Source organism: Lipotes vexillifer, unplaced genomic scaffold, assembly GCF_000442215.2.
Source record: "Lipotes vexillifer unplaced genomic scaffold, Lipotes_vexillifer_v1.1 scaffold1549, whole genome shotgun sequence".
In the NCBI taxonomy this organism is placed as follows: domain Eukaryota; kingdom Metazoa; phylum Chordata; class Mammalia; order Artiodactyla; family Lipotidae; genus Lipotes; species Lipotes vexillifer.
In genome coordinates this window covers 2116124-2136266 of record NW_006771034.1, presented here as the reverse complement: position 1 = coordinate 2136266, position 20143 = coordinate 2116124, and the positions used below count along the sequence as shown (strand labels likewise).

General features: G+C 40.7%; 1 protein-coding gene across 1 annotated transcript in view; it reads left to right on the top strand.

The window, feature by feature from the left end:
• The first annotated feature begins 14606 nt into the window (after positions 1 to 14606).
• The window catches only part of LOC103078504 (intersectin-1-like), a 94576-nt gene continuing 89039 nt past the window's right edge, over positions 14607 to 20143 (top strand). Inside the window, 3 exon segments of the mRNA XM_082931002.1 lie at positions 14607 to 14770; positions 17712 to 17938; positions 19771 to 19892. Of these exon segments, the coding sequence (XP_082787128.1) occupies positions 14607 to 14770; positions 17712 to 17938; positions 19771 to 19892 (513 nt within the window).

Below are 20143 nucleotides of genomic sequence, written 5' to 3'. Positions count from 1 at the left end.
TTTATTTTTGTTTTTATTTCCATTTCTCTAGGAGGTGGGTCAGAAATGATCTTGCTGTGATTTATGTCATAGAGTGTTCTGCCCATGTTTTCCTGTAAGAGTTTGTTACTGGCTTACATTTAGGTCTTTAAAGACTTACATTTAGGTCTTTAATCCATTTTGAGTTTATTTTTGTGTATGGTGTCAGGGCGTATTCCAATTTCCTAATTTTATATTTAGCTGTCCAGTTTTCCCAGCACCACTTATTGAAGAGGCTGTCTTTTCTCCACTGTATATTTTGCCTTTATCAAAGATAAGGTGACCATATGTGCGTGGGTTTATCTGTGAACTTCCAATTCTGTTCCATTGATCTATCTTTCTGTTTTTGTGCCACTACCATACTGTCTTGATTACTGTAGCTTTGTAGTATAGTCTGAAGTCAGGGAGCCTGATGACTCCAGCTCCATTTTTCGTTCTCAAGATTGCTTTGGCTATTCAGGGTCTTTTGTGTTTCCATACAAATTGTGAAATTTTTTATTCTAGTTGAGTGAAAAATGCCAGTGATTCTTTGATGGGGATTGAATTGAATCTGTAGATTGCTTTGGGTCGTAGAGTCATTTTCACAAGGTTGATTCTTCTAATCCAAGAACATGGTATATCTGTCCATCTGTTTGTATCATCTTTAATTCCTTTCATCAGTGTCTTATAATTTTCTGCATACAGGTCTTTTGTCTCCTTACGTAGGTTTATTCCTAGTTATTTTATTCTTTTTGTTGCAGTGGTAAATGGGAGTGTTTTCTTAATTTCACTTTCAAATTCTTCATCATTAGTGTATAGGAATGTCAGAGATTTCTGTGCATTAATTTTGTATCTTGCTACTTTACCAAATTCATTGATTAGCTCTAGTGGTTTTCTGGTAGCATCTTTAGGATTCTCTATGCATAATATCATGTCATCTGCAAACAGTAACAACTTTACTTCTTCTTTTCATATTTGGATTCCTTTTATGTCTTTTTCTTCTCTGATTGCTGTGGCTAAAACTTCCAAAACTATGTTGAATAATAGTGTTGAGAGTGGGCAACCTTGTTTTCTTCCTGATGATAGTGGAAATGGTTTCACTTTTTCACCATTGAGAATGATGTTGCCTGTGGGTTTGTCATATATGGCCTTTATTATGTTGAGGAAAGTTCCCTCTATGGCTACTTTCTGCAGGGTTTTTTATCATAAATGGGTGTTGAATTTTGTCGAAAGCTTTCTCTGCATCTATTGAGATGATCATATGGTTTTCATTCTTCAATTTGTTAATATGGTGTATCACATTGATTGCTTTGCATATATTGAAGAATCCTTGCATTCCTGGAATAAACACCATTTGATCCTGGTGTATGATCCTTTTAATGTGCTGTTGGATTCTGTTTGCTAGTATTTTGTTGAGGATTTTTGCATCTATGTTCATCAGTGATATTGGCCTGTAGTTTTCTTTCTTTGTGACATCTTTGTCTGGTTTTGGTATCAGGGTGATGGTGACCTTGTAGAATGAGTTTGGGAGTGTCCCTCTCTCTGCTATATTTTGGAAGAGTTTGAGAAGGATAGGTGTTAGCTCTCCTCTAAATGTTTGATAGAATTCGCCTGTGAAGCCATCTGGTCCTGAGCTTTTGTTTGTTGGAAGGTTTTTAATCACAGTTTTAATTTCAGTGCTTGGGATTGGTCTCTTCATATTTTCTATTTCTTCCTGGTTCAGTCTCGGCAGGTTGTGCATTTCTAAGAATTTGTCCATTTCTTCCAGGTTGTCCATTTTATTGGCATAGAGTTGCTTGTAGCAATTTCTCATGATTCTTTGTATTTCTGCAGTGTCAGGTGTTACTTCTCCGTTTTCATTTCTAATTCTATTAATTTGAGTCTTCTCCCTTTTTTTCTTGATGAGTCTGGCTAATGGTTTATCAATTTTGTTTATTTTCTCAAAGAACCAGGTTTTAGTTTTATTGATCTTTGCTATCATTTCCTTCATATCTTTTTCACTTATTTCTGATCTGATATTTATGATTTCTTTCCTTCTGCTAACTTTGGGATTTTTTTGTTCTTCTTTCTCTCATTTCTTTAGGTTCAAGTTTAGGTTGTTTATTTGAGATGTTTCCTGTTTCTTAATGTAGGATTGTATTGCTATAAACTTCCCTTTTAGAACTGCTTTTGCTGCATCCCATAGGTTTTGGGTCATCCTGTCTCCATTGCCATTTGTTTCTAGGTATTTTTTGATTTCCTCTTTGATTTCTTCAGTGATCACTTCATTATTAAGTAGTGTATTGTTTAGCCTCCATGTGTTTGTATTTTTTACAGATCTTTTCCTGTAATTGATATCTAGTCTCATAGTGTTGTGGTAGGAAAACATACTTGATACGATTTCAATTTTGTTAAATTTTCCAAGGCTTGATTTGTGACCCAAGATGTGATCTATCCTGGAGAATGTTCCATGAGCACTTGAGAAAAATGTGTATTCTGTTGTTTTTGGATGGATTGTCCTATAAATATCAGTTAAGTCCATCTGGTTTTAATGTATCATTTAAAGCGTGTGTTTCCTTATTTATTTTCATTTTGGATGACCTGTCCATTGGTGAAAGTGGGGTGTAAAGTCCCCTACTATGATTATGTTATGCCGATTTCCCCCATTTAAAGCGTGTGTTTCCTTATTTATTTTCATTTTGGATGACCTGTCCATTGGTGAAAGTGGGGTGTAAAGTCCCCTACTATGATTATGTTATGCCGATTTCCCCTTTTTTTTTTTGCGGTACGCGGGCCTCTCACTGTTGTGGCCTCTTCCGCTGCGGAGCACAGGCTCCAGACACGCAGACTCAGCGGTCATGGCTCACGGGCCTAGCCACTCTGCGGCATGTGGGATCCTCCCGGACCGGGGCACGAACCCATGTCCCCTGCATCGGCAGGCGGACTCTCAACCACTGCGCCACCAGGGAAGCCCTGATTTCCCCTTTTATGGCTGTTAGTATTTGCCTTATGCATTGAGGTGCTCCTTTGTTGGGTGCATAAATATTTACAATTGTTATATCTTCTTCTTGGTTCGATCCCTTGATCATTATGTAGTGTCCTTCTTTGTCTCTTGTAACAGTCTTTATTTTAAAGTCTATTTTGTCTGATACGAGAATTGCTACTCCAGCTTTCTTTTGATTTCCATTTGCATGGAATATCTTTTTCCATCCCCTCACTTTCAGTCTGTATGTGTTCCTAGGTCTGAAGTGCGTTTCTTGTACACAACATATATACGGATCTTGTTTTCGTTTCCATTCAGCCAATCTGTGTCTTTTGGTGGGAGCATTTAATCCATTTAAATTTAAGGTAATTATCGATATATATGTTCCTATTCCCATTTTCTTAATTGTTTTGGGTTTGTTATTGTAGGTCTTTTCCTTCTCTTGTGTTTCTTGCCTAGAGAAGTTCCTTTAGCATTTGTTGTAAAGCTGGTTTGGTGGTGCTGAACTCTCTCAGCTTTTGCTTGTCTGTAAGTGTTTTAATTTCTCCATCAAATCTGAGTGAGATCCTTGCAGGATAGAGTAATCTTGGTTGTAGGTTTTTCTCCTTCATCACTTTAAATATGTCCTTCCGCTCCCTTCTGGCTTGCAGAGTTTCTGCTGAAAGATCAGCTGTTAACCTAATGGGGATTCCCTTGTTATGTTTTTTGTTGTTTTTCCCTTGCTGCTTTTAATATGTTTTCTTTGTATTTGATTTTTGATAGTTTGATTAATATGTGTCTTGGCGTGTTTCTCCTTGGATTTATTCTGTATGGGACTCTCTGTGCTTCCTGGACTTGATTAACTATTTCCTTTCCCATATTACGGAAGTTTTCAACTATAATCTCTTCAAATATTTTCTCAGTCCCTTTCTTTTTCTCTTCTTCTTCTGGGACGCCTATAATTCGAATATTGGTGAGCTTAATGTTGTCCCAGAGGTCTCTGAGAGTGTCCTCAGTTCTTTTCATTCATTTTTCTTTATTCTGCTCTGCAGTAGTTATTTCCACTATTTTATCTTCCAGGTCACTTATCCATTCTTCTGCCTCAGTTATTCTGCTATTGATCCCAGGTATGCGGGCCTCTCACTGTTGTGTCCTCTCCCATTGCGGAGCACAGGCTCCGGATGCGCAGGCTCCGTGGCCATGGCTCACGGGCCCAGCCTCTCCACAGTATGTGGGATCTTTCCGAACCGGGGCACAAACCTGTTTCCCCTGCATCGGCAGGCGAACTCTCAACCACTGCACCACCAGGGTAGCCCCCTTCTAGAGTATTTTTAATTTCATTTATTGTGTTGTTCTTCATTGCTTGTTTCCTCTTTAGTTCTTCTAGGTCCTTGTTACATGTTTCTTGCATTATGTCTATTCTATTTCCAAGATTTTGGATCTTCTTTATTATCATTATTCTGAATTCTTTTTCAGGTAGAATGCCTATTTCCTCTTTATTTGTTAGGTCTGGTGGGTTTTCATCTTGCTCCTTCATCTGCTGTGTGTTTTTCCGTCTTCTCATTTTGCTTATCTTACTGTGTTTGGGGTCTCCTTTTCGCAGGCTTCAGGTTCGTAGTTCCCGTTGTTTTTGGTGTCTGTCCCCAGTGGCTAAGGTTGGTTCAGTGAGTTGTGTAGGCTTCCTGGTGGAGGGGACTAGTGCCTGTGTTCTGGTGGATGAGGCTGGATCTTGTCTTTCTGGTGGCCAGATCCACGTCTGGTGGTGTGTTTTGGGGTGTCTGTGGCCCTATTATGATTTTAGGCAGCCTCTCCGCTAATGGATGGGGCTGTGTTCCTGTCTTGCTAGTTGTTTGGCATAGGGTGTCCAGCAGTGTAGCTTGCTGGTCGTTGAGTGAAGCTCGGTGCTGGTGTTGAGATGGAGATCTATGGGAGATTTTCACCGTTTGATATTACGTGGAGCTGGGAGATCTCTTGTGACCAGTGTCCTGAAGTTGGCTCTCCCAGATCGGAGGCACAGCACTGACTCCTGGTTGGAGCATCAAGAGCCTTTCATCCACACGGCTCAGAATAAAAGGGAGATAGAAAGAGAGAGAGAGAGAGAGAGAGGGAGTGAGGGAGGGCAGGAGGAGGGAAGGAAGGAAGGAAGGAAGGAAGGAAGGAAGGAAGGAAGGAAGGGAAGGGATAAAATAAAATAAAGATAAAATAAAATAAAGTTATTAAAATGAAAAATAAAAAATAATTATTAAGAAAAAAAATTTTTAAGTAAAAAAAGAGAAAAGAAAAAATAAACGTACGGTCAGAACGTCGGACAAATGGTGAAAGCAAAGCTGAGCAGACAAAATCTCACACAGAAGCATACACATACCCACTCACAAAAAAGAGGAAAAGGGGAAAAAATAACCTCTCTTGCTCCCAAAGTCCACCTCCTCAATTTTGCATGATTCCTTGTCTATTCATGTATTCCACAGATGCAGGGTACATCAAGTTGATTGTGGAGATTTAATCTGCTGCTCCTGAGGCTGCTGGGAGAGATTTCCCTTTCTCTTCTTTGTTCGCACAGCTCCCAGGGTTCAGCTTTGGATTTGGCCCCGCCTCTGCGTGTAGGTCGCCTGAGGGCGTCTGTTCTTTGCTCAGACACAACAGGGTTAAAGGAGCCGCTGATTCCGGGACTCTGGCTCACTCAGGCCGGTGGGGACGGAGGGTACGGATATGGGGCTAGCCTGCGGCGGCAGAGGCCGGCATGACATTGCAGCAGCCTGAGGCGCGCTGTGCGTTCTCCCGGGGAAGTTGTCCCTGTATCATGGGACCCTGGCAGTGGCGGGCTGCACAGGCTCCCGGGAGGAGAGGTGTGGATAGTGACCTGTGCTCGCACACAGGCTTCTTGGTGGTGGTGGCAGCAGCGGCCTTAGCATCCCAGGCCCGTCTCTGGGGTCTGCGCTGATAGCTGCGGTTCGCGCCTGTCTCTGGAGCTCCTTTAAGCATCGCTCTTAATCCCCTCTCCTCGCGCACCAGGAAACACCAAGGGAAGGAAAAGTCTCTTGCCTCTTCGGCAGGTCCAGACTTTTTCCTGGACTCCCTCCCAGCTAGCCGTGGCCCACTAGCCCCCTTCAGACTGTGTTCACGCTTCCAGCCCCAGTCCTCTCCCTGGGATCCAACTTCCGAAGCCCAAGCCTCAGCTCCCAGCCCCCACCCATCCCGGTGGGTGAGCAGACAAGCCTCTCGGGCTGGTGAGTGCCGGTCGGCCCTGATCCTCTGTGCGGGAATCTCCCCGCTTTGCCCTCCGCGCCCCTGTGGCTGCGCTCTCCTCCGCGGCTCCGAAGCTCCCCACCTCCACCACCCACAGTCTCCACCCGCAAAGGGGCTTCCTAGTGTGTGGAAACCTTTCCTCCTTCACAGCTCCCTCCCACTGATGCAGGTCCCGTCCCTATTCTTTTGTCTCTCTTTTTTCTTTTTTCTTTTGCCTTACCCAGGTATGTGGGGAGTTTATTGCCTTTTGGGAGGTCTGAGGTCTTCTGCCAGCGTTCAGTAGGTGTTCTATAAGAGCAGTTCCACGTGTAGATGTATTTCTGATGTATCTATGGGGAGGAAGGTAATCTCCGCGTCTTACTCTTCCGCTATCTTCTCAAATCTCCCAGTAACGTATTGTTTAGCCTCCATGTGTTTGTGTTTTTTACGTTTTTTTCCCTGTAATTCATTTCTAATCTCATAGCGTTGTGGTCAGAAAAGATGCTTGGTATGATTTCAATTTTCTTAAATTTACTGAGGCTTGATTTGTGACCCAAGATGTTATCTATCCTGGAGAAAGTTCTGTGTGCACTTGAGAAGAAAGTGTAATCTGCTGTTTTTGGATGGAATGTCCTATAAATATCAGTGAAATCTATCTGGTCTACTGTGTCATTTAAAGCTTGTGTTTCCTTATTAATTTTCTGTTTGGATGATCCGTCTACTGGTGAAAGTGGGGTTTTGAAGTCCCCCACTATTATTGTGTTACTTTCAATTTCCTCTTTTATAGCTGTTAGCAGTTGCCTTATGTAATGAGGTGCTCCTAAGTTGGGTGCATATATATTTATAATTGTTATATCTTCTTCTTGGATTGATCCCTTGATCCTTATGTAGTGTCCTTCCTTGTCTCTTGTAACATTTTTTATTTTAAAGTCTATTTTATCTGACATGAGTATTGCTACTCCAGCTTTCTTTTGATTTCCATTTGCATGGAATATCTTTTTCCATCCCTTCCCTCTCAGTCATATGTGTCCCTAGGTCTGAAGTGGGTCTCTTATAGACAGCATATATATGGGTCTTATTTTTGTATCCATTCAGCAAGCCTGTGTCTTTTGGTTGGAGCATTTAATCCATTAACATTTAAGGTAATTATCGATATGTATTTTCCTATTACCATTTTCTTAATTGTTTTGGGTTTGTTTTTGTAGGTCCTTTTCTTCTCTTGTGTTTCCCACTTAGAGAAGTTCCTTTAGCATTTGTTGTAGAGCTGGTTTGGTGGTGCTGAATTCTCTTAGCTTTTGCTTATCTGTAAAGCTTTTGATTTCTCCATCGAATCTGAATGAGATCCTTGCCGGGTAGAGTAATCTTGGTTGTAGGTTCTTCCCTTTCATCACTTTAAGTATATCATGCCACTCCCTTCTAGCTTGTAGAGTTTCTGCTGAGAAATCATGTCTTAACCTTATCCGAGTTCCCTTGTATGTTATTTGTCATTTTTCCCTTGCTGCTCTCAAGAATTTTTCTTTAATTTTTGCCAATTTGATTACTATGTGTCTCGCCCTGTTTCTCCTTGGGTTTATCCTGTATGGGACTCTCTGCACTTCCTGGGCTTGGGTGGCTATTTCCTTTCCCATGTTAGGGAAGTTTTCGACTATAATGTCTTCAAATATTTTCTGGGGTCCTTTCTCTCTCTCTCCTCCTTCTGGGACCCCTGTAATGTGAATGTTGGTGCGTTTAATGTTGTCGCAGAGGTCTCCTAGGCTGTCCTTATTTCTTTTCATTGTTTTTTCTTTATTCTCTTCCGCTGCAGTGTATTCCACCATTCTGTCTTACAGGTCACTTATCCGTTCTTCTGCCTCAGTTATTCTGCTCTTGATTCCTTCTAGTGTATTTTTCATTTCAGTTTTTGTATTGTTCATCTCTGTTTGTTCTTTAATTCTTCTAGGTCTTTGTTAAAGATTTCTTGCATCTTCTCAGTCGTCCTCCATTCTTTTTCTGAGGTCATGGATCATTTTCACTGTCATTATTCTGAATTTTTTTCCTGGAAGATTGCCTATCTCCACTTCATTTAGTTGTTTTTCTGGGGTTTTATCTTGTTCCTTCATCTGGTACATAGTCCTCTGCCTTTTCATTTTGTCTGTCTTTCTGTGAATGTGGTTTTCATTCCACAGGCTGCAGGATTGTAGTTCTTCTTGCTTCTGCTTTCTGCCCTCTGGTGGATGGGGCTATCTAAGAGGCTTGTGCAAGCTTCCTGATGTGAGGGACTGGTGGTGGGTAGAGCTGGGTGTTGCTCTGGTAGGCAGGGCTCAGTAAAACTTTAATCTGCTTTTCTGCTGATGGGTGGGGCTGAGTTCCCTTCCTGTTGGTTGTTTGGCCTGAGGCAACCCAGCGCTGGAGCCTACAGGCTCTTTGGTGGAGCTAGTGGTGTACTGTGGGAAGGCTCATGCCAAGGAGTACTTCCCAGAACTTCTGCTGTGTCCTTGTCCCCAGGGTGAGCCACAGCCACCCCCAGCCTCTGCAGGAGACCCTCCAACACTAGCAGGTGGGTCTGGTTCAGTCTCCTATGGGGTCACTACTCCTTCCTCCTCTGTCCTGATGTGCACACTACTTTGTGTGTGCCCTCCAAGAGTGGAGTCTCTTTTTCCCCCAGTCCTGTTGAAGTTCTGCAATCAAATCCCGCTAGCCTTCAAAGTCTGATTCTCTAGGAATTCCTCCTCCCATTGCCGGACCCCCAGGTTTGGAAGCCTGACATGGGGCTCAGAACCTTCACTCCAGTGGGTGGACTTTTGTGGTATAAGTGTTCTCCAGTTTGTGAGTCACCCACCCAGCGGTCATTGGATTTGATTTTATTGTGATTGCTCCCCTCCTACCGTCTCATTGCGGCTTCTCCATTGTCTTTGGATGTGAGGTATCTTTTTTGGTGAGTTCCAGTGTCTTCCTGTTGATGACTGTTCAGCAGTTAGTTGCGATTCCCGTGCTCTGGCAAGAGGGAGTGCGTGCACGTCCTTCTACTCCGTCATCTTGAGCCCCGGTGGGTACTTCTTTATACTTTATGTAGTATCACTTCACATAATACATTTATTTTTGAGTGTTTCTAAGACCAAATGAAGGAGAAACAGTCACAGTTTTTTAATTAGGTGATTCTGTGCCACTTGCATAGCAATAGAACAACTGTCTTTAGTAAACTTGAAAGTGAGCCATATTTCTCAGGGCAAAAAATGGGATCTTCTTGAGTATTCAATTTGTGAAGCATATTGCTTTTGAAATACTTTGGCTGTATGCCACAGGATGTCCAAGGATGTTTTATGGTGCAAATATCTTAATTCTTTAGGGGAAATAAGTGACTTTTCCCCCTTGTTTGAAGGAAGAAATTTAAAAACAAGCTGATTTTCATTAATCTTAACTAATATAAGACAGAATCTTTATTTGCCAATCATTTTCTTATTGTAGTTTATAATCTGTGTTTGATCCAACACCCCTTTGAGAGTCAAATAAAAGCTATGTGCCTTCTCAGCAAGAAAAATGCCAATATACCCCAGTTTGCATGTAATTTCATAGTGTTCACAGAGCCAGAGTTTTTCATAGACCCTGGGTAAGAAACTCTGCTTTATCTTAGAATTCCGTAGATATTATTGGTGGACAAAATCTTATTTTAATTCATATATACTATGCATTTTATAGGAGTTTTATTTTTCCTATATATTTATTTGTAGCTAAAACTTATTGAATGCATGCTTATTTCTTATTTATTAAGAAAGTCACCATACTTTATTAGGAGTTAATATTAAGCTATTGTTCAGTATATCTAGTGTAAAACATATACCCTTGAGTAGAACTCAGAAGAAAGGTCAACAAAGTTGTACACTCAATACCATATTGCTAGATAAATATACAGCCAATAAATAAATATGTGATTGTAGAGTTACTTATTTTAGAAAAAAGTAAGTTAATTTGAGGAAGAGCTACAAGTGAGATACTGAGTTTTGAATGGCAGTAATTTCTTATTTGTTCTGTTTATCTTAGTTATAAAAGAGAAATAACCGTGATAATATTCAACAGAATTTGCAGGGTCCCTTACATCAGGCTGATCACCAGGAGAGTTGATATGATTTGTGTGGGGAAGTTTTTCTTAGCTACTTCTCCCAAAATTTCTCTTATTTCCTAAGTAAATAAAAAAATTAATAAAACACCAGATTTATTTGTCACCTGGAAAATGTTTTCCCTGAAAGAATTAAAAGGCAACTTGTAAATAACTGTACTTATACTTGAATTTCTTAAACGGTATTGAAAAGGAATGAAGGAACAGGGCAGCCCTCAGCTTCCATGTGAAAGGACCCGTTGCTCCTTGTCATGCACAAAAAAGCAAGTTGTTAGCTAGTTTTCAGTTTATATTCCTTCATTCTATAGATTGCCGTCTCAGAAGTTCAGCTTTAAAAAAAAAAAAGTAATCAACTGAGGAATCATACATTTTCTGCTTATTTTGGTTCATGCCATCTTAAACTCCCAAGTCCAAGGAAAGAGAGGAAAACCCAGAATGCCTTACTATTCATAGCATCTTGATTTTCTTACACTTGATTGTGTATCTCAGCAGTATTTGACTTGGATGAAGGAAATGACAGAAAAACTTTTCAGTCTTCAAATCTGGATCATAAGATGTCAGAGCCTTCTGTTACCTCATTTGACATCTGTTATTTTATGGCTCCTGCAAGCTCCATTTCCTTGGAGGTACTTGAAGCTGCAGCTTATTTAGACAGTTCCAAAGATAGGTTCAGTTTATCCTCCAATTCTCTTATACTCAAAAATAAATGTGCTTTAAATTTTAAAAAATATCTTCCTTCATGTATTTGAAACATTTAAAAATTGTTTTCAAACTCTCATTAGCATGATTTTTTTCCTATAGATGCTTTAAGTTTATTTCTTATTGCTTTTCATTTTATAGTCCCTCATAATATGTTGCTAGCTTTATTTCCATCTGTCTTGACTTTGTGTCTGGTAATTATTGATCTATAAATTAATATCCAATTACTAGAGCCCAATATAGAAAGGAAATATGTAGTATAATTCTTTGTTAAAATGAAAAATCTTCATTTGTGCCCTGGTCTACCTGATGCATTGGTACATCATGGCCGGCGTCCATTCTAACTGGCCAGCTCTTGTGCAGTAAATACGTGTTGTTAAGTGTTTTGAATATCACTATGCCTAAAATACATTTTTCCTGGATGAAGTAAGAATTTTTCTGTTTTAATATACAGTCAGATTCCTCCTCTGTCATTTCTTTTTAAAAAAAAAAACTATTTATTTATTTATTTATTTATGGCTGCACTGGGTCTTTGTTGCTGCACATGGGCTTTCTCCAGTTGTGGCGAGCGGGGGCTACTCTTTGTTGTGGTGTGCAGGCTTCTCATCACAGTGGCTTCTCTTGTTGCGGAGCACAGGCTCTAGGTGTGCGGGCTCAGTAGTTGTGGCGCACGGGCTTAGTTGCTCCACGGCATATGGGATCTTCCTGGACCAGGGCTCGAACCCGTGTCCCCTGCATTGGCAGGTGGATTCTTAACTACTGCGCCACCAGGCAAGTCCCCTCCTCTGTCATTTCCTACTGTTTTGTATTTAATTTCAGCTTAGAATTATTTTGCTTACTGGTTATACCTTTTTAGTTTATGTAATAAGAATAAAATCCTAAATAAAAGAGACACAGATAAATAGAGAATAAATTTTTATGGTGATGAACAATGTCTAACAATTTAACAGATCTTAAAACTAAAAAACAAACAAACAAGAACTAAAGATTGTCTACTCTGATTTAGCTTGTGGTGCATATCAGGGACCTGAGATTAAAATCCTGGTATCTTTGTTCCCAGTTCAGTACCTTTTAATTATAGTCTGTTGCCATAAATTATTTTTCTGAACCTATTTGAGAATTTTGTGCAGTTGAAGATGAAATTTGAAAATAGGAAAAAAAAGTAAATTTTTCATCACTTCTTACCCTTCTTTTTAAAGGGTCTCAGCCATTGGGTCAGTGACAGAGTGGACCATCCCTGTCTATGCAGAGGCCAACTTTTGGCTTCTTCTCTTAGGACATATAGAGTTTCATTTAATAGCATTCCACTGCAGTTTTCCTTTTCACGTAGAGATACTAACTTGAACCAAGAGTGCGAATAACTCTAACAGAAATTGACCCTTATTTTCCATTTGTCTCTGAAATATCAAATCCCGGATATTAACCAGATTTTTTTTTTTTTTTTTTTTTTTTGCGGTACGCGGGCCTCTCACTGTTGTGGCCTTTCCCGTTGCGGAGCACAGGGTCTGGACGCGCAGGCTCAGTGGCCATGGCTCACGGGCCCAGCCGCTCTGCGGCATGTGGGATCTTCCCGGACCGGGGCACGAACCTGTGTCCCCTGCATTGGCAGGCGGACTCTCAACCACTGCGCCACCAGGGAAGCCCTAACCAGATTTTTTATTCATGTTTTTAGAGATTACTATTTATGCTTGATTCCAAATTACTATGAAAAGCAATACTGCTGAACTTTTAGCACATTAAAGTTTTACATCCCATGGTATAGCAGTGAGAAAGATGATGAAAAATGGAGTTCTTTTTTTGTGATGTTCATTTTTGTCTCTTAGAACTGTAAACAGACCAAGGCGTCATCATGTTCCAGTTTCCATTCTTGGCCTTCCATGGCCCCTCTATAGCTAAACTCCTGTCTCAAGTACCCTTCATAATTTGGAAGTCACATGCCCATGGCTGCAGCCACAGGGAATAGTCCTTCAATTTGTGCCTTACAAAATTGTGTCTTCCTGCTGCATCCTGTCTGGTTATTCCCAGGCTCATCTGCTGGGTTCTCTGCTGAAGCCCCTTCCTTCTTTCCTTCCTTCCCCCTCTTCAAGTACCTCCTTCTCTCCAGTCCTTCCTCCTTGCCCAGTACCTGCTTCCCCTAACCTCCTGATCTCCAGTTAAACTTTTTCTCGTATCGCATTGATCCCTTTTAGGACCTCTCAATGTCACTTATGGTATACGGAATGCTTGTTACATACATTCTTACTTTATCTTAAGAACGGTCTAGCTAATAGGAAAAGGTTAGCCTCACTCTTAGGGCTTTTCTCTGGGAATAAGTGCATTTTAACACTGATCTTCAGACAATCTCTCTACCTTTGATGTCTGATCTGTGAATGAAATCTAAAGGTAGAAATAAGGCAGGAAGAAACCTACCCATCTGGACTTACCAGTGAGCAAATCAAGAGAAGACAGGGCAGGCCTTAGTTCTTTTTTTTTTTTTTTTTTTTTTTTTTTTTTTTTTTTCGGTACACGGGCCTCTCGCTCTTGTGGCCTCTCTCGTTGCGGAGCGCAGGCTCAGCGGCCATGGCTCACGGGCCCAGCCGCCCCGCAGCATATGGGATCTTCCCGGACCAGGGCATGAACCCTTGTCCCCTGCATCGGCAGGCGGACTCTCAACCACTGCGCCACCAGGGAAGCCCAGGCCTTAGTTCTTAAGTCTCACCATATAGACCCCTTGGCTGCCCCCCTAGTTAGCCAGACCAAGAAGTCAACTGGAACTTTACTCTTGGTTCTACTGGACACTTTGACTTGTCTGATTTATTGTTGACACAAGTAAGAAGAGATTTGGTGACTGAATCTGTTAGTGACCACTTGATTCCTATGGAATCAGAGGGTTTTCCCCCACCAACAGGCATTTCTTTGTTCATCATATTTTTGTACGTTTAAACTTCTGACTTGAGTACTTTAAATATCATAAAATACACTTTATTTTCAGTAGCATGCTAAGGAAATTACTGTTATTCCTGTGTTAGTATCAAATGAGGAAGTCGGATCCAAAGTGATAATCAAATTATAGCTTTTTACTTTCCATCTGACTGCTGGCTTAGTTTGGGGCAGCTGTCAGCCTCACACATGGTTTTAATAAGAAAAGATGCTTCGGAAGAGGTCTGATTCGAAGAAAAATATACCCTGGGGGGAGACTCAAAGTTGTAGGGGAGAAGGATGTCATTTTGTTTCAAAGCAGCATCTCATAAGAAGGAGGTAAAGTTGTAATGGTTTAGTGGAGCAAGTGTATGAAGTGTGTACATCTTCAAAGCCAGTGGGGGTTGGTGTTGATTATTATCAAAAGAATCTTAAGATTCCATTCATGATCATCACCGTGTCTCAAAATTGGTTGAGTTCCATTATTGTTGCTGAGTCCTGAGCAGTATAGTTTTTCTAATGCTCGTCCCTAGCAAGCTCCTTCTAAAGCACCTCATGGACCATGGTGCAGTGTGTTATGGCTCACTAAAATGTGACCTCAGACAGCTTCTGGAGCTCAGTCATGCCAAAATGTAGAGTGATTTTAGTTTTCCAAGTTAACGTTTTTCAAACCTGAAGCATTATCTCCTACGTGTCTAGGCTTCCCCACTATGAAATGTTGCATGCTGATAAAGTGGAAATGTTTATCAGCGCATGTCATTACATGAACTGTTTCTTGATCATTTATAGGAACTAAGAGAAATACATAATAAGCAGCAGCTACAGAAACAGAAGTCCATAGAGGCTGAACGACTGAAACAGAAAGAACAAGAGCGAAAGATCATAGAATTAGAAAAACAAAAAGGAGAAGCCCAAAGGTGAGTCTTTTCAGTGGATTGTGGACCCTTCTGGAAGAAACTTTGAGTATTTACTGTTCTTTGCTGGGCTTCTCCAAGTTCTTACTGCACCAGAAAGAGCCTTCAGTCTTTAATGTATGTGTGGGCACATGTATATATAAATCTTTGCATGTTTAAATACCCCCCAAAGTTTTTGGTTGGTGCCCAGAGCTCTCTCAGCCTACGACTCTGTAGATAAATGTAATTATACAAGAAATTGGGACACTTGGTATGCTCATTTGCATGCCAATGACCAAAATACGTTTCCAGTTCACAGCCTTTTAATAACAGTGGCCATCAGAGTCCTGGGTTTGAAATCAAAGTCCCTGAGCTCAGTGGCCACACAGGGTTTCTTCAGTGAGACAGACAGTATACCACGCCATCTCCTTTCTTCTTTTTTTTCAACTGCAAATGAAACTCGAGTACAAACGGAGAAAATCTGCTGTTGCTGCTGCTGCTTAGGACACAGACACATTTTTGTTTGAATATTTGTGTCTGTAGTCTTTTATTTGTAACCTTTCGTAGTTAATTGTAGAAATTTATTGTTTCCCTTTCGGTGTGTCTGATTTTGTTATTGGATATTTGCTTTTTAAACTACAAATTGATTTTAGACTCCCAAGAAACAAAAGTGACCAAATATCCCAATGATATAGTGTAAATTATAAAAATTGGTTATTGAAATTAGACTAAAAATATGAAGAAACCCATACTTTAGGCAAGTCACTGACTTTTACTGGGCTGAGCTCAGTTTAACTGCCAGGGTGCGCGTTTTTTAAAAAATATTTATTTATTTAGTTTAATTTAATTTTTGGCTGCGTCAGGTCTTAGTTGTGGCATGCGGGATCTTCGTTACGGTGCACGGGCTTTTCTCTAGTTGTGGCGCGCAGGGTTCAGAGCGCATGGGCTCTTTAGTTTGCAGCCTATGGGCTCTCTAGTTGAGGTGAGCGGGCTCAGTAGTTGTGGCACGTGGGCTTAGTTGCCCCACAGCATGTGGTATCTTAGTTCCCAACCAGGGATCAAACCCGAGTCCCCTGCATTGGAAGATGGATTCTTTACCACTGAACCACCGGGGAAGTCCCCAGGGTGTGCTTTTGCAGCACTTTTTATTATGGGTACATATTGTATTTTGCATATGGTGTTTTGGTCTTTTTTTATCATGCCAGTGGGTAGGTAGGGTTTCAAACCAATTTAGAGGACTATTTTATGGTTCTCTTGGTGGAAGGAGGTAGGTCTAGGATTATGTCCCAGGGATTAATTCCTTGGATATGTTGATCAACTCCATCATTTTCTTATCTTTGAAGTTTATTATTCACAATACACTGCACCAAAGTTTCACTTTCCTACAGAGTAGAAATACACATACAGTGTCATGATATAAAAGTTTAAATTTTCTGCTTACAATTGTATGATAAATAGCACCCAAAATTTAACTTCATAAATTATGTGGTTATATGCTTTTATAAATGGTGGCCTTTATTGGTGGAATATGTTAAGCAAATTTTATTTGTTGTTATGAATAATAATTAACATTCCTACCCCTCCAAAAAATGTCTTTTATGCTTTCTTAAACGATGTTTTGAAAATTGTAAGTGAAATGCTTGATTTAAATTGAAAAGAATTCTACTGCACTAAAGCTTCACGTTTATACAGAGTAGAAATAAATATAATATTTTTTAATGGAGAATAAAAGTTTTATTTGTTTATATCATGTTCCCTTAGCAGTTTCCTAGTTCCAGGAGATGACCTTTGTGCGTTGGCCATGTCACAGGCTAGCGATTCATGCTGTAGACTTTAGAACCAGGCTGCCTCAAGTGGTCCCCAAGCTGGTGCGGTTGTGTGACCTTGGACAAGTCATTCACTCCCTCTGCCTCATTTTCATCTGTAAAATTTGGATGATAATGATAGGACCTACCTACCTAGTGTGAGGGTTAAAGTAGTTAACAAATGTAGAGGACTAGTTATTATTAACATGGTATCATTTATTATTGCACATTAGTTTCTTTCTTTATTTGGTTGTACCATGTCTTAGTTGCAGTACATGGGCTCCTTAGTTGTGGCAAGTGGGCTCCTTAGCTGTGGCAAGCAAACTCTTAGTTGCAGCATGCCTGTGGGATCTAGTTCCCTGACCAGGGGTCAAACCCAGGCCCCCTGCATTGGGAGCGCAGAGTCTTACCCACTGTGCCACCAGGGAAGTCCAACATTAGTTTCATTTAAAGTGTGATCATTTAAAGTGTTTTCTGATTTTCTAAAATATTATGGAATGAGGGAAAAATCATCCCCGATCTTTTCCTATGGATTTCAGGTTGAGGCCATCATATTTTTTCAAGGCCTATATTTAATTGCACTTTGTGTCAGCTAGTTTGAAAAACAAAGTAGTCAAATTCAGTAAAATATATAGAAACTGTTGCTTAGTAAGGGTTGGTTACTACCTCAAGGGTTCAAAATAACCTGTTTGTTCCCGCTTCAGTTCTGGGGAGCTACTTGTGTGCGTGTACATACGGTGTGTCCCCTCAGTGATCTAATTGTTCATGGACTTCTTTAAGCAATATTTCATTTGCAGTGCTGGGTATACTTTCTCTTCATGGAAGTTATGTTCCTGTGTTGTATGCTTTTATTTTTCTTTGCAATTATATGCCAGTTTTAAAATTGAGAAGTATTTTTGTGATTTTTTCTAATCACTTTATAAGCTAGCTACATCAGGAATTTTCTTCCTGTGTTTTTCTACATCATGTGATTTCATTTCACTCAGAAAGGGAGCCCAGAGAGCCTCTGTTTCATTGATTCAGATCCCTCCATCTGAAGAACAATATCCCTTGGTGTTTAGCATCCCATTGACTAGATCGAGCTCTTTGTGCAAAGAGGCCACACAGCAGTGTTAACTTGGGAGTTGCTTCCCTGCTGTAATCAGGCATTTTGTTGACAGACGAGCTCAGGAAAGGGACCAGCAGTGGCTGGAGCACGTACAACAAGAAGATGAGCATCAGCGGCCAAGAAAACCCCACGAGGAGGAAAAACTCAAAAGGGAAGAGAGTGTCAAAAAGAAGGACAGTGAGGAAAAGGGCAAACAGGAAATGCAAGACAAGCTGAGTCGGCTTTTCCTTCAACAAGAGCCAGCTAAGCCAGCTGTCCAAGCACCCTGGTCCACCGCAGGTATGAGAGGCCAAAATTATTCTAGCAAATAAGTCCTTTCCTACACCTGAAACTAACACAACATCGTAAATCAACTATACCCCAATATAAAATAAAAATGTTTTTAAAAGTCCTGTTCTCCCAGATCCTCTTGGGAAATATTCATGTCTTATCAGGCTCTATCTTGGCTGTGTTCATAGCGATGAGAACGTCAGCATCTTTTTTTGGATGGTGCAGCTGTTCATCTTCTAGCATCATCAGATGTCTGTTTAGTTCTCCCCGCACCGTGCCAACCTTTGGCATCCAGAAGTCTTTTGCAGACGACAGTGGCATGAAGTTTCATTGCCAAGCCCCATTCATACACCTGTATTCCAAATGGAGGTCATAACCCTTCCTGCTTCTCTGTTCTGTTATTTTCTCTGGGAATTTCAGGGCTGTCTCAGCAGCAGGAAGTGGCGCTTCTTCCCCTTGCCTATAGTGACGTGACATTCACTGTCCTCAGTCTGCACTGCGTACAACTGTGTTCTCACCTTTTGAAACTTTTTTTTTTTTGCCCTTTGAATATAAGTTACGTCTTTATAAATAACGATAAATGAAAGACTTTGAAATAGCTAGAAAACGTTATCCCTTTTATCAGATGCAAACTAGAATGTATTTTTTAAATTCTTGTGTGGCTGTACGATATTGTAAAGCTTAGGAGATAATACTCAGCTGAGGAAAGTGATGGCCTTTTCCTTTGTTTGGCAAATGACAAATGTTTGTTTCCTGTTTGCACAGCGGGCAGGGATGGGAGTGAGGGTTCAGAGTTGGCCGACACCCTCCCTGCCTCAAGATGCATGCAGTCCAGGGAGAAAGACTGGCAAGCCATCAGATCCACACAGGAGCCTGTGCCAATACGAGGACAAAATATATGTTTTAATTTTTTTTTTGATCTGAAAATTATTTCACCATGACTTGATCTTAAGTTCCTTATGTGTCCTCTTGGTATAAAATGAGGATTTTTTTTCTCCTTTGGTCAGTGGGAAATTATGCACATCATTCAGTTCAAGATGACACAAAGATAGTACTTTCATGGCTTTTCAGAGAAAATAGGTGTGTATCAAAATACTTGCAGCTCTTGGGTAAAAACAGTTCAGAGGTCTGTGAGTAGTTATTAATCAGGATCCAAAATATCCTCTGCTCATGTGCATTTTAAAAAATTTTACTTCATTGAAAAGCTACATTATTTTCATCTAGGGCCTGTCCTTGGTTCATTTTTTTCTCTAGGACGTGTAATTCACCAGGAATTACAATTGAATGATCAATAAGAACGATTCTTGGTGATATCAGCACTTATGTTTTACATGACCACATTGAGGGCCTAAAACATCAACCTTTCTATGTCTCTTAATATGGGAAGTTAAAGTTGTGTTTCTTTGCCCCCTCCCCTATAAGTTGGCTGTTTCAAATTTGTGTCACATTCGAACCGCTGCATCGTGCTAGACACCCTGCATGGGGGAAAGAGGTCTGGATGCTTTATAGATGCGCACTGTTGACGCCTAAGCCAGGGAGCAGAGAACAGGGACTTCAGGAAGCCTCACTGCACTCAGCACTGGGATGACCTTGGTTTAGCGTCCACTAATGACCTCTCTGATGGGTTCTAGTTGCTGACATCAGATTTGGCTCTCCTTTGGTTTCAGAACCAAACACATCCTCACTATGTGTTCCAGAAATTCCTTGAGTAGATGTAAATTGTTCAGATGTTAAGATAGGCAGCAGAGGAGATAGATGTCTGTAATTTGGCTTGTGTCATGCATTTGTGTTCCGTGTAACATTTTATTTTTGTTCCCTTCTCCTTCTTTCCTCGTAAACAGAAAAAGGCCCACTTAGCATTTCTGCACAGGAGAATGTAAAGGTGGTGTATTACCGAGCACTCTATCCCTTTGAGTCCAGAAGTCACGATGAAATCACCATCCAGCCAGGAGATATAGTCATGGTAAGAAAGACTCCAGTGAAAGCGTGCTTTCTGTTGATGGTTAGCATCTGTCCTCTTTTTGTCCTTTATTTGACAATTGTAAAATGGTTGCTGAGTGTGAAATCCGGTAATCCAGCATTTGAGTTTGTGAAGTATAGCCTCACTCTTCTGCCTTTTCTATTAGAATGAAAGTTGGCACTTAAAAACGTATCCCAGGGCTTCCCTGGTGGCGCAGAGGTTGAGAGTCCGCCTGCCGATGCAGGGGACACGGG